General features: G+C 48.4%; 1 protein-coding gene across 1 annotated transcript in view; it reads right to left on the bottom strand.

Moving 5' to 3' along the window:
- Positions 1–10337, bottom strand: part of LAMB2 (laminin subunit beta 2) — a 68650-nt gene extending 58313 nt beyond the window's left edge. The window contains exons 1-3 of the mRNA XM_015422107.1: positions 10249–10337; positions 4701–4870; positions 2854–2989 (exon numbers count right to left, since the gene is read on the bottom strand). Of these exons, the coding sequence (XP_015277593.1) occupies positions 2854–2989; positions 4701–4870; positions 10249–10276 (334 nt within the window). The 5' untranslated portion in view covers positions 10277–10337. The remainder of the gene's footprint in view (positions 1–2853; positions 2990–4700; positions 4871–10248) is intronic.
- Between the last annotated feature and the right edge of the window lie 3927 nt (positions 10338–14264).

The following is a 14264-nucleotide window of genomic DNA, read 5'->3' as shown; positions in this document are numbered from 1 at the left end:
CTCCTCGTCGCCCCCCAGCAGCGCCGGTGCCAAGGCCGCAGCTCAGTCCGCCAAACTTTCTCCCTCCCCCCCGGGCGGCTGCGGCGGCAGCAGCGAGGGATGGGCAGCTTTCAGCCGCCAGCCGGCCAAGCCTTCTCCCCCCCACCCCTCCCCTTCTCTGGTGGCGGCAGTGGCGAAGCCATTCTAAGAGCGTTCCCTGCGCATGCGCAGGGGGCGCTCTGTTACTTTTTTTGGGATTTAAATATCCCCCCTATATATTTTTACAGTTTTCAGATTTTTCTGCACACCTGGGCATTGCCCTACGTGTGCAGGAAAATCTCCCTGCCCCCCAGGTGCCCCCGATGTGCGGATTTAGATAACCGCACGCAGGGGGCGCCTTCGCTATTAGATATATAGAAAACTCTACTCAGGATTGCACTGTCTGTCTGCTAGAATCACAGGCTTTAGGAGCCATTGTGAAACCTTTCCTTTAGACAAGCTCTTAAAGGATATAGGGTCACTGCCCTGTTTACTTATTTTTAAAATGTGTATCCCCAAAGCTCTCAGCCTACAACCAGCGAAGCATCATTTAACACAAAAAAGACAGCTAACAATAGCTAAAATCACAAGTAGCAACAACATTTAAAATCACACTATTAAACCCCCCCCAAGGAAAATCACACACAACAGAACTTAGCAAAAAGCCTAGAGGACCAGAAAGGTTTTCACCTGGGGCCTAAAAGTAGATAGTTATGCTACCTGGCATTACATTTTATGACACACATGGCCCGGCCCAACAAGGTCTCATTTATGTCAGATCCGGCCCTCATAACAAATGAGTTCAACACCCCTGCTTTAGACATTTTAAACGGTACACTACAGCAATCCAGAAGCGCAACAAAGAGGTGAAAACAGAAGAAAGCAGTTCACCTCAAGAATAGCTCGACCATGCTTTGCTAGCCAAATGCAAGCGGCTTCATATGAAAAGGTAAATTAAATCCATTCGCAACCGGTTTCTAAAACAGTTGTGTCTGAAATGACACAAAAAATCTGTTAGCAACCGGCTACCAAAATGGGTTACAAAGACTGTCTGAAAGGGGCCCGTTATGTACTACTAAGCTCATACAGAGCATTGCAGTTGGCTTCCTTAAACACTGCAGTGCATTCACAAGCTGTTGCTTTGTGTGTGCTTTCATTAGCTCCAGAGTTGTCATGTCATGACCTGGATAGCCCAGGCTAGCTTGATCTCATCAGATCTTGGAAGCTAAGCAGGGTCAGCCCTGATCAATAATTGGACGGGAAGTCCAGGGTCACTCCACAGAGGCAGGCAATGGCAAACCACCTCCAAACATCTCTTGCCTTGGAAACCCTACGGGGTCGCCATAAGTCAGCTGTCTCTCGACAGCAGATAAAAAGAGATGTTGCTCTTAATTTATGACAACTGACTTGGTGAAAAGGGACACCTTGCCCACCCCTCAAGGTCCGCTGAAACGTTTAGTACACGGGAATTGCAAAGACAGAACGAAGGGGTGAGAGTGACTCCCAGAAGTATCTTGTGCCAGTGGCATTTACGGCGAAGCCTTAGCTAACCCACGTGCCACTCTGCTGTCCTGGGATGCAGAATCAGACAGTCCAGTTGTTTGGGACAAGGCTCCCATAGTGGCAGCCAGGCAGTCCCTGTGATCAGCCAGCCCATCTCCTGTTGTCAGCAGGGCTCCCATCCCCCACCCCCGCCTGGCAAAAGGCTCAGGAAAGAAAGGGTATGATTCAACATTTCCTCTGCGTGGGAGGGAAAGGAAAGACACAGTGCTCCGGGGACACCCTCTGCACGGCTGCTGCCTCGGCTTTGCCAAGACTTCAGGCAGAGCAGCACTCTGCGGACAGCCCGTCCTTGTGCCCTGGGCACGCTGGGTGGGTTCACTCAGCCCCAAGTCATGCTTGCCACACGGAGCCCTAGAGCAAGGTAGGTTCCCCCAGAACACACACACACAGGCAGACACAGAGGCATAGGGTGTGGTGGCAGATGGCTTTGTTTCCTTTCAAAGGGGAAAGTGCAGGATTGTCAACTCTGGCCTGAGAGTGGAACGCCACCAACAGTGTACATTCATATGACAGGATGCAATTTTATCCCCCCTGGAACTTAGATGGTAACTGTTGTCTGTCTTTCTCCTCACAGATCCAAGGCCCTATTGCTCATCTGCAACCCTTGGATACAGCTCTTGTTATCGGTGGCAGTCCCTGTGACTTCTAGAGAGTTTGGAGATCAAACCTTAAATAGCTAACCTTGCAACACTTGGCAGAGTTACCTGAAATCAAAGAGCTTAGAGTGTTGCAAATCTGCAAAGGACTGCACTGTTGCAAATCCTGTTATGACTGTGGGTGCCCGAGTAAAAAAGCAAGAAAAGACTGCTGGTTACATTATTGTTATTATCGTATAGCATTGTGTGTAGTATAGCCAGGAGATTCTAAGATTGTCTGGCAGCCAGAAGTTCTAGCTCTTTTAGCATTATGCACCACTAGGTGGCGAGCTAGACTAGTTTTTAAGGCAAGACATGTTTCAGAGGGTTTTTTTTTACCATTGCCTGCCTCTGCATCATCACCCTGGTATTCCTTGGAGATTGCCCTTCCAAATACTAGCCAAGGCCGAACATGCTTAGCTTCTGAGATCTGACAGGATCTGGCTAGCTTGGGCTATCCAGGTCAGGGCTGGTTACAGATACTCCCAGACGACTGCTGGATCTGGGACAGGAAGCACAGCAGCTAAGCCCCAGCGCAGTTCTACCTTTTGTATAGCACCTAGTGCACCATTAAGCACAAAACCGTACTTAAATAGCAGCTAAACGGTAGGAAGGAAAAACCGCTTCTTATTTTTACCATTCTCTGCTTGCCACCAGGCCTTCTTGCGGTGGGGCGCAAAGGTGGTGATGACATTCTCAATGCGATGGCTGTTAGGGTTGGTTATGCGATCGTAAGGCCGACGCGAGTCACACGCAAAGCATTTTTTCTCGTCCTGTAAGACAGACAGTCACTCATGCACACAAACACCAATCTTAATCATTTTTTTAAAAACCTCTGATTTTCAGCCCTCGAGGCTACAGTGTGCGCAGTGCCCAGTACAATCTCAAAAGCTGGGTAATGGTGGTGGTGACCAGGGATTCCAGTTCCTGGCATCACTGTGCATATTTCTGCTTTCCACAGTTCCTTGCTTCCACCCCCGCCATGACTAGTAATAAGAATTTACATGGTGCTTTCTGGTGTTCAAAGCACTTCAGATAAAGGTCTGGAAAAGAGCAATAAAAACTAGAGGCTTATTTATCCTCTTCTAAAAACATAAAACTCAAATCTGCAGGATGCTGAATTATGTGGCTTTGCAACTTTTCCTGCATAAATTACCGAACGCACACGCAGGCCTGCGTATAAAACATAAGGGCTATTTTGGGGCAGGAACGCACAGGAACGGGGTCCCGGCTGGCTCCCAAGTTGGCCACACCCAGCAGGAACTCATTAGCATAACAGGCCACACCCAACAGCAGGAACTTATTAGGATTGGCTGCATTAGGGGTGTGTGGCCTAACATGCAAAGGAGTTCCTGCTACAAAAGAAGCCCTGGGTTTTGACAACAAACAAAGTAAACAGAATAACAAGCAAAAGGTGGGTGGGGCTGGATAACCCCACTTCTGGTATCTTTTGTAGCAGGAACTCCTTTGCATGTTAGGCCTGTCATGGGTGTGGCCCAATATGCTAATGAGTTCCTGCTGTTGGGTGTGGCCTATTATGCTAATGAGTTCCTGCTGGGCTTTTTCTACAAAAAGAGCCCTGCATATCACGCTGTTGTTCCCCTCTTCATCCAAAGACCTCAGAGTAGTTTACATGAGGCTGAATCCAAAAGAAAGGTTGGGTCCCTTTAACTATGCACTGGACTGTGAAAAAAGGCTATCCTGGGGATCATGGGACCTACATGAACACAAGCCACGGGGGATGGAGTAAGGTGGGGGCACTGGGTGGCCCTTCCCCCAATTTAATCTCACAACAACCCTGTCAAGTGGTGGGTAGGTTGAAAGGGGAAAAGTCCACCAAACAAGCTTGATGGCTGAGTCAACATTTCAACCTGGGTCTCCCCACTCAGTCCTAGTCCAGCCCTAACCACTAAGCTACACTGGCTCAAATGGCTGAAGAGCCCCAAGAATGCAACAGTGTTCAGAGCAATCCAGCCCTAGTCAAGGAATGGCACTGGCACCCACGATCTCCACTGTAGCAGTGAACACAGTGAGTTTCCAGCTCCCCAAATGCCGCCCTGTTCTGTTACTCCACACCCAGGCCACTCACACATGGACACACAAAGCTGCGGGAGGCCAACTATGGGTCTGTCAAGGTCAGTATTGCCCACTGTGGCTGGCAGCAGCTCTCCCGCGTGTCAGGCTGCAATTTTTCATAACACCTGCTACTAAAGCCCTTTAACTGGAGATGCCAGGGATTGGACTTGGGACCTTGGACATACAAAGCAGATGCTCTACCACTGAGGCCACTATAGCCCCTCCCCAATCTCCCACCCATTCCACTCCAATCCCCTTACCCTCTAAGGGCTAGCCCAAGCAGGAAGGCAGCCTGCGACCTGGGTGCCCTTTCTCATCTTAATGGATTCAAGTACATCCCTGGTGCAAACACCTCCCCCCAAAACCACCATGTCCTCTCCCCTCCCCGTGCTCCTCCGGGGCACTCACCTGCAGGTGGCTGACAATGCAATAGGACTGGGGGCGTCGTAGACCACAAGTGGAGGTGGTGGAGAGGCGGTCGGCCCGGCCCACGAGTAGATCCCCCGTGGCTGGATAGCAGCTGCCTTGAGAGCAGCCATGGGGGAGCTCCGGTTCTTGGCACAGGGCTCCCCCCAGCACTGGAGAGACAAGGCGCAGTCGAGAGAGAAGTCAGATCAGTAATCGGCCAAGACTGTGGGCCAGGAATGCGACTCCCCTTCAAAACATGTTCGGTTTGCTTAAGGCAAAGTCTCTTTTTTTCCTCATTAAAAAAAACCCACCCAGAAATTCTATTATACACAAATGAGGAACTGAGAAGTACAAATATTAAAAAAGAAGAGAGGGCTTATTTGACATTTGCTTTGTCAAAGCAGCAGCGGCCATAAAAATAACTTAAATGGGCAATTAGCTCAAAGACAATTTCCTTAAGATTCAGAACTGATCTACAGGGTTAGATTCAGCCCGCTTCTTCGCTCAGTCCTGCCGAGTTCACTCCTTTACTGCAGCTCCCCATTCCACAGGGCATTTGTCCACGCAAGTCCCATGATCCCCAGCAAAGCCTTTTTGACTGGTCCCAACAGACCCCTTCGTCTGTTTTCACCCGGGTCAAAGGAGGTTGATTCCAATCCAAAGCAATGAATAACAACATTTAACATTTACAGTATTAGTCAAAAAATGGGTTAGGCCAGTTATTCTTAATGGGGAGCCACCATATGACCTGCCAGGAGGTAAGCTGAGGGACAAATGGGGGTAGTTAAGATTTTAAGTGGTCCGTGCCTTAGTGGACTACTGCAATGTGCTCTACTTGGGGCTACCCTTGAAGAGTGTTTGGAAGCTCCTGCTAGTGCAGAAGGCTGCAGCTAGACTGCTGGTTAGGTCAGGGCCAGCATATGTTCCCAAAACTACAGCAATTACACTTTGGGACCTGGGTATCTGAAAGACTATCTTCTCCCATCTGTTTCTGCCTGGAAACTGAGATCTCAGGGAGGTGCCCTCCTGACAGTCCCACTAATTAAAGATGCTAATTTGGTGGGTACATGAGAGAGGTTTTTCCCTGTGGCAGCCCCACAGTCATGAAACAACCTCCCCGGGGGAGGTGCATCTGGCCCCTCATTGTCCATCTTCAGGAGGCAGGTGGAGATACTTTTATTTAGGACTGCATTTGGATTTAGCTTTTGTTATTGGAGTTTTTAACTGTGTCTTTTATGGAGTTTATAATAGTTTTTTTTTAATAGTTTTTATAGTATTTTATTAATGCTGTAAGCTGCCTTGAATTCCGCAAGGGAGGAGGGTGGCTAATAAATGTTTTAAATAAGTTAAAAATAAATTAATTAAGCAGTACTTTCTCCACCCATGCAAAGGCTTTCGACAGCCAGCATAGTTTTATCCTGTCCATCCTGTCCTGAAGATAAAAGCCCACCTTTCTCACCCCAGGCCATTAAAGGTGGCTCAAAACAAATAGGAATCAAACCTAACATTAATGTTGGGCTGATAGCAATCAGGAACAAGGATATCATTGAACGTATGCCCAGCATCTGCCTACTGTACATGGATTTCATACCTACCTACCTATCTAGACAGAGAGAGAGAGATGTTTATAAAATTAAAATTATAGAAAGAAGTTAATAAAATCATGCATGGGGTGGAGAGAGTTGACAAAGAGATATTTTTCTCCCTCTCCCAAAATGCTAGAACTCGAGGGCATCCAACGAAGCTGGTGGGCAGTAGGTTCAGGAAGGACAAAAGGAAATAATTCTTTACACAGAGAGTGATTAAAACGTGGAATCTGCTGCCAGAGGATGTGGTGAATGGCCACAAGCACAGACAGCTTTAAAAGGGGATTCGATAGATTCATGGAGGAGAGCTCTATCAATGGCGACTAGCCCTGGCGACTGAGGGGAACCTCCATGTTCAGACACAGTCAACTTCTGAATCCCAGTGCCAGAAGGCAACATCAGGGGAACATCTCGGCCTCTGTGCCCTTTTGTTGGCCCTCCAGAGGAACTAGGTGGCCACTGTGGCTCAGCAGAGGTTAACTGTGGCTCAGCAGAGGTTATGAAAACATTGTGTACTTGGTGGGCGGTAGGGGATTGAAAGTTAAAGAAACACTGACGAGTTAGGGAATGTTCTATGAACAGTAGGAGTCTTCAGCCTGGGAGATTCTGGAGGGGTTGTTGCCAGGGAACAACTGAGATTTTCCCTTGCAGTGCAGCTGTTCATGGGGAATTCAGACCCAAAGTTAGCCTACACTTGGGTGGAAGTTTTAGTACCCAATCCATAGCAAGGAAAGGAACGATTGGGGGGGGGGGATCTGTATTCCAGGAGGTGATGAGGCTACTGTAATTTGATCACGTCATGAGAAGAGCTCTTTCAGCCCCACCTACCTCACAGGGTGTTTGTTGTAGGGAAGGGAAGGGAAGGGAAGGGAAAGGAGATTGTAAACCACTCTGAGACTCCTTCAGGTAGCGAAGGGTGGGGTATAAATCCAATCTCCTCATCATCATCATCAGTCAGTTTGGGTTTGAGGCCTGGGTTCAGATTTCACCTCTGCCAAGGACTCACCGAGTGCCCTTGGGCAAGTCACTATCTCTGTGGCTCAATTTTTCTGTCTATAAAATGGAAATCTGAAGACTAAAAATCTTCCCTGATTTTTGCTGTTTGAATCTTGCCACACACCCAGGACATGACGGTTCAGGGATCAAAGAGTCTCACTGTTGGGAGTGCAAGGATCCCGCTTTTCATGCTTCTTTCCCTTGCAGCTGGGATTCCTCCCCTCAGACTGCCTCCCCCATATACTCTTCCACCTGTTTCTGCTGCTCAGACAAGGGCGGGGCCGGAAGAAGCAGTGTCTCAGCTAGGCTCCTCTGTCCTCATCCCCCTCCTCCCTATGGGGTCTGGGAGCGGAAACGGCAGCAGTGCCAGAAATAACCCAGTCGGGGACTGGCTCTGTTGTTTGGCCAGTTTGGCCCCCTGCCAGGGACTGTGGGGGATGGAGGTTGAGTCTGTATGGCTGGGCTTTAGAGAACGCCTGATGGTGGTGGGGGGAGATCATGGCACGGCACCAAGCTGGGATCACAACTTTCGCACGTCCAGGTCCCTCAGGCTGCCCAGGCCTCTCTCCCTTCCTCAGCGTGGCAAGAGATTAGACGCTGAGGGATAGAGTTCTGACTGATGGAAACTTCAAGGGTCTCTCCTTTTCTAGGCACATTCCCACCAGCCAGGAATCCTACAGCTGCTGAGTGGAGGTGGGGCAGGTACGAGAGCTTGCCTGTCCCCCACCCCTTATTTCGCTCTGCTGGCTGCTCCAGGCACCCTGCCAGCTCTCTCAGCCTCAAATCCCCTGGAGCCAGAGCTTCAAAGGGAGACAGGGACAGAGATGATTAGGGAGCTGGTGGGGGTGCGGCCTCCCTAGAACTGAAATGGGGAGGGGGAGAAATATACCAAGAAAAGAAGATCCAGCTCCCACAGTGAAAGGGGGGAGGAAGTTGAGGTAAAAATCACTTGTACATGCTCCAATCAGAGTGCACACGGGTTGTTGTTGTTGTTCAGTCGCACAGTCGAGTCTGACTCTTCGCGACCCCATGGACCAGCTCCCGCCAGGCCCTCCTGTCTTCCGCCATCCTTTGAAGTTTGCTCAGTTTCATGTTCGTGGCATCTATGACACTGTCTAACCATCTCATCCTTTGCCGTCCCCGTCTTCTTTGACCTTCACGGGTTGACTTCGGATTAAACAAACTGGAACCACGGCCCATTCTAGATTCATACTCTCAAACACAAATTAGGATCCTGATTTCATCCATAAGGGTGCATTGAAAGGGGTAGCAAAACCTACCTTTTACGTATTATTTGGCCATCTTATAGTAGGTACAGCAGGATGCCTAGGAGTGTATCAAGGGGCTATTTGTCCCTTTTGAATAATCCTGAGTATGCAGACTTAATGCGGAACCCTTGAAGTCCCTTTTGTAGGGCAAAAAAATGGACTTTCCCGCTCTTACAAGAAATATTTAAGACTGGTGAAGTGTGGGTTAAGTCAGTTTGAAACCAGGGACTGACCATGATGACAATCTAGAATTAAATAGGACTTCCTCAACCTTGAGAGCTGTGAGGTAGGGACATCCACACCAGCTTCCTTCTCTCAGAATACAAGACCTTAGTAAACATCATTCTCACATATAGGACTGGATACAGGGCTGGGGCCTGGTCTGTAGCTGTAAATAGCAACCGGCTATGCCACAAATTTTGGACATGTAAATAGCAACCGGCTATGCCACAAATTTTGGACATGTACTGTAGTCGTATCTGACAAAGGGAGCTTTGATGCTTGAAAGTTTATACCCTGGAAATCTTGCTGGTCTCTAAGTGCTACTGGACTGGAATCTAACTGTTCTACTGTAGACCAACAGGGCTGCCCTCTGAAACTCTAAATTGGGTATCCTCTAGTGTCTGTGGTAAATTTGCAAGCTTTATGGTTTCCCCCCCATTTGATCTCTGTGTTTAAACTGGGGTTCTAACCTGCATTAGTCATAGCAAGCACCGCAGCACTGGTTATTTGGGATTAATTAACTGGTATTTATTTATTTAGAGTGTCTGCATCAAAGGTACTCACGATGGTTTATATGTAAAATCCCAGTATAAAACACTTCCATATAACATTAACAAAAATAACTGTATAAAACAAGCTTGGGGGTAACCATGTGCGTGATTATGTGAATGCAGCATTAATAGGGAGGCCGCAGTTAGCACCCAGAGGAAGGTCAGGCGTCGCTCCAAATTAACTCCCTTTGGCATTTATAACTCACTCCTCACTGGAAAGCACCACAGGTACAAAGCTTTTGGGTGCATCACCGGGAACTACCTTCACTAAATTCTCTGGCTTTTTCCCAAGTAAACACACATAGACTTAGGATGCTGTCTGAGGGAAAGCAAATCTCCCCCTTGCTGTATCTCAGGGCTGCTGTTTGGCCTTACCATGCACCCATTAAAACCACTAACGACTTTGCCTCTCTTAAAAGGAGTTTGCCTTAAACTGATAAGACATTAATCCTTCCAGCGTTAGGAATCAGAGGTCTGCCTCAAATCCTGGAGAAAAGGGTAACCTTCCCTGGGAGAATCAGAGGATCCCATCATTTCTCTCACAGCTCTTCATCCACACTCCAGCCCCACCCCCAGAACCGTATGGAGAGATGCCCCCATGTCTCTCTGGTTAAAAAGCAGTTTTCGGGGTCTGGCCACCTACAATCCCTTTTCCCCAGGGACTGCCAACTCTTGCTGCAGGAGAAGGCAGGGGAGCGGGGTGTGCGGAGGGGGGTGTTCTCATCTGGCGCCTGCCTGACATAATAAAATCGACACCACCACCCACCCACCCCCTTTCGAGTTCAGTGGTGCGCCAACCCAGCCACTCCATCCTTGGTGCTCCAGGCGCCTGCCTGCCTACCTGCCTTCCCGCTGGGCATCACGAAGTCTTTTGACAGGCAGGTGTCCGCCCCCCCCTTCCACCCACTCCCAACCGAAGGCTCACCTGCCAACAGCAAACCCCAAACTTCCATTGAGGCAACTCGATCCAGGGCTCAGTAGCCTCCTCTCGATCTGCAGGCAAAACCGAATTGATAAAAGGATAAGGCGGGGTGGGCCAGCCGGGCCTGAGCTTTCTATGCGGGATGGGGGGAGCACCCAGCTGTTCCCCCCGAAACTCCCGCCTTCCCTCCCTTCCTAGCCAAGCCCAGGCTTCTACAATCTCCCCTACAGCTACTGGCTTCAGGGCTCCAAAAAAGAAACTCGCAAACACGCCGCTCGGAATGATCCAAAAGCTAAACTTAGTTGGAAAAAGTTAGCAACAAGGCCGAAGGAAAGCGCGGGCCGGATTCCGGCCGGGATCTGGTGTTGAATGAAGCGGTCGCCCTACGCATAACTGTACGTACAGAGTACAGAGAGAAGTTGCTGTTTGGCTGGTTTGTATTTATTATGATTATAAGCTAGCCAGCTGTTCTCTGTGGAGCACTTAATGCTTAGAAACTGGCGAAATTTAAAACACGCACGCGTTTTCATACATTTTTTATAAGCATTAATTACATTTAGATTTTTTTTTTCCTGCTCTAGGCAAAGGGCAAATTGCAACGGGCACAATACAGTTAAACTCTTTTAAACCACATTGATTTAGGTTTTGAAGAGAGTTGTAGCTCAATCCTATGCAGAGTTACTAGTGAGTTTAAACTGGAGTATCTACAGAGGATTGCACCCTTAAGTATATGTTTCCGTTTTCCATTAAAATCAGTAGGAGCTAGAAATATTTGCTGGTGGCTGGTTTGTGACCAGCTTATTCCTTTCATTTTATCCTAGTAATGACAGCCCAGCAAGATATGTTAGGGTTGTCAGCTCCGGTTTAGGAAATCTCTAGAGGGTTTTTTTTGGGGGGTGCCTGAGGATGGTGAGGTTTGGGGCGTAATGCGGTAGAGTGCAACTTCCAAAGTGCCCATTTTCTTTAGGTGAACTGATCTCTGTCACTTGGAGAGCAGTTGTGATAGCCGCACTAATAGTGACCAATGTTCCCTCTAAGCTGAGTTAGTGTGAGCTAGCTCACTGTTTTTTAGCCTACAGCTCACACATTTTTGTCTTAGCTCAGGAAGGAGGGCTCCAGAGCAAGCTAATTTATGCCGTAGCCGAATCGGTCGCTCACAACTTTAATGGCTGTAGCTCACAAAATAGAATTTTTGCTCACAAGACTCCACAGCTTAGAGGGAACATTGATAGTGACCTGCCTGAAGTCAGCCAGGCAAGCTTAGTGGTTGAGAACTTTGTTTTTTGAACAGGACTGTAAACATAGGTATAGCATTTATTATTGGTACAGTGTAGCGCTGCACCTACTGAATTTTTGCCTAGTCTATCACTATAAAAGACATGAGTGCCTTTTGCTAGCTTAAGGTTGGTTTGCCAGCTGTGTCAGTCATCAGCTGTCACACATCCTGATTAGACTACTGGAAAGCAATCTATGTGGGGCAGGGCTGCCCTTGAAGGCAGTTCAGCTTCAGCTAGCTCATACGTACATAATATCAGTTCTTTTACATCTGCATTGCTTCTAGCCCAAAGTACTGGCTTTGACCTTTAAATCCATAAATTGTTTGCACCTACAGTACATGGAGCTGTGGTGGCTCAAGTGGTTAAGACGCTGAACTGCAGGCTGTGGAAGGTCAGTAGTTCAGCAGTTCGAGACCCGGGTGCCGCATGACGGAGTGAGCTCTCATCTCTAGTTCCAGCTCCTGCCAACCTAGCAGTTCGAAAGGAAGAAATTGCAAGTAGATAAATAGGTACCACTTCGGTGGGAAGGTAACAGCGTTCCATGCGCCTTGGTGTTTAGTCATGCCGGCCACATGATCATGGAAACGTCTTCGGACAGCGCTGGCTCTTCGGCTTTGAAACGGAGATGAGCACCGCAACCCTAGAGTCGGACTCGACTGGCTTTCGAGCAAGGGAACCTTTACCTTTTTACAGTACATGGAGGCAGGCACATAGCAAACCACCTCTGAACATCTCTTGCCTTGAAAACCCCTATTGGGGTCTCCGTATGTTAGCTGTGACTTGATGGCACTTTCAGCCACCTCAGTACATAAAGGAACGGCTTGTTCCCTATCAACCACCCTGAGCCCTGTGATCAATGAATGGGACTCTTCTATAACCACCTACTTTGTCTGAGGTAAGATCAGCAGGGTGTTGTGCCTACCACCTCTAAGAAGTGAGATCCATACGGTTCCTTTGGGTCTTCGGAAAACATGGGGGAGGGGATCTCTTCAGCGAGCCCGAGGGTTGCCAGGTCCAGCTTGGGAAACTCCTGGAGATTTGGGGATGGAGCCTGGGGAGGACAGGGACTTCAGTGGGGTACAATTCCACAGAGTCTACCCTTCAAAGCATTAATTTTTCCAGGGGAGCTGATCTTTGTAGTCTGAAGATGAGCTGTAATTCTGGGAGATTCCCAGGTTCCACCTGCAGGCTGGCATCCCTAGGGAGGCTTTTGAATTAGCTGATATGTGGAAACACCTATCTCTTCTTTTATCATGCTCTCTTGTCATTGTTGTTTTCTAATATCAATATTTTTGCATTTTTGCCAGTTGCCTTGGGGATCCCAAATGGAACTAGATGGTGGCATACACAATAAATAAATAAAATGGAAAAAGAGACTTGCTACTGGAAAAAAATGTTGGAAGTGCAAGACGGGCTGTCTGACAGAACATGCCTTGTGTGTGAGGGGGGGAAATAATATCAACAACCCCCCCCTTCTCTCTGGCTTCAGCCCCTTGTGCCCCCAGAATTTAAGAGATGAAGTCTACCACATTGTTCTGCCTCTCGATATGTATGCCTGCCAACCTGTTAAAGCTGAAGGAGTCCTGCCACCCCTGTAAGGGAGGTTAGACTGAGAAAGTGACTTCAATCCAATTCTGCCACATTTCCTGGAGTGCTGGCAATTGTAATATTACTTATTGCCAAAACAGTTGTCAGTTGGTGGGGGGCAGGGGTCAAAAGGCATACCCTTACCCCTGTACTAGAGACATGCTATGCAGAAATGAGCAAGGAAGCTTTACATTTCCTGGAGTGCTGGCCATTGTAATATTACAGTTGTCAGTTGGTGGGGGCAGGGGTCAAAAGGCCTACCCTTACCCCTGTACTAGAGACTTGCTATGCAGAAATGAGCAAGGAAGCTTTTTGTGGTACAGAACTAAACAATGGAGAGGCAGTGTGGTGTAGTGGTTATACTGCTGGAATGCAGCATAAGGAAATGGGATCTGTACCTGTACTCTGCCATGAAACCCACTGGGTGACCTTGAGCCACATCTAGGAAGGTACTTGTGAGGATATATTGAGGATAGGAGAATATGTCAACTGCTTCAACTCCCCACTGAGGAGAAAAGTGGGGTATAAACAGGAGAATATGTCAACTGCTTCAGCTCCCCACTGAGGAGAAAAGTGGAGTATAAATATCTTCTATGTGATACCTTGAGCTCCATTGAAGGAGGGATGAGTAAGTAAACCAGCAATTAACGATCGCTGCCCATCAGACTGTGGTTAAAGTTGCTGTGAAGCCTTCTTGTCCAGGAGGGTGATGCAGTGATAGGAAAGTTTCCCTTGCTAAATTTCTGCCTGTCGCTTGGCAATTAAAGGCACAGGTAGGGATGCCAGCCTCCAGGTGGGACCTGGGGTAGTCCCCTGGAATTACAGCTCATCTCGAGTACAGAGATCAGTTTCCTTGGAAAAAATGGATGCTTTGGAGAGTGGACTCTGTGGCATTGTACCCCACTGAGGTCCTCCCCGGGCTCCATCCCAAAATCTCCAAGCGTTTCCCAAACCTGGTTCTGGCAACCCTACCCCCACCCCCAGCCTCCAGCAGTGGCCGGGGGGGACCTGGCAACCCTAGGCACAGGGCCCTTGTATTAATAAAGGTGGAAGGCCTACACTAAGAAAATATACTTTACAGTATGTTGAATATGACCACAAATGTGAAGAATCCTTCTGTTCTATTGCACCCCCACATGGGTCCATAAAAGTCAT

Source organism: Gekko japonicus, unplaced genomic scaffold, assembly GCF_001447785.1.
Source record: "Gekko japonicus isolate JY-2015 unplaced genomic scaffold, Gekko_japonicus_V1.1 scaffold292, whole genome shotgun sequence".
Taxonomy (NCBI): Eukaryota; Metazoa; Chordata; class Lepidosauria; order Squamata; family Gekkonidae; genus Gekko; species Gekko japonicus.
The sequence above is the reverse complement of the archived record's forward strand: the minus strand, read 5'-3'. Positions and strand labels throughout refer to the sequence as shown.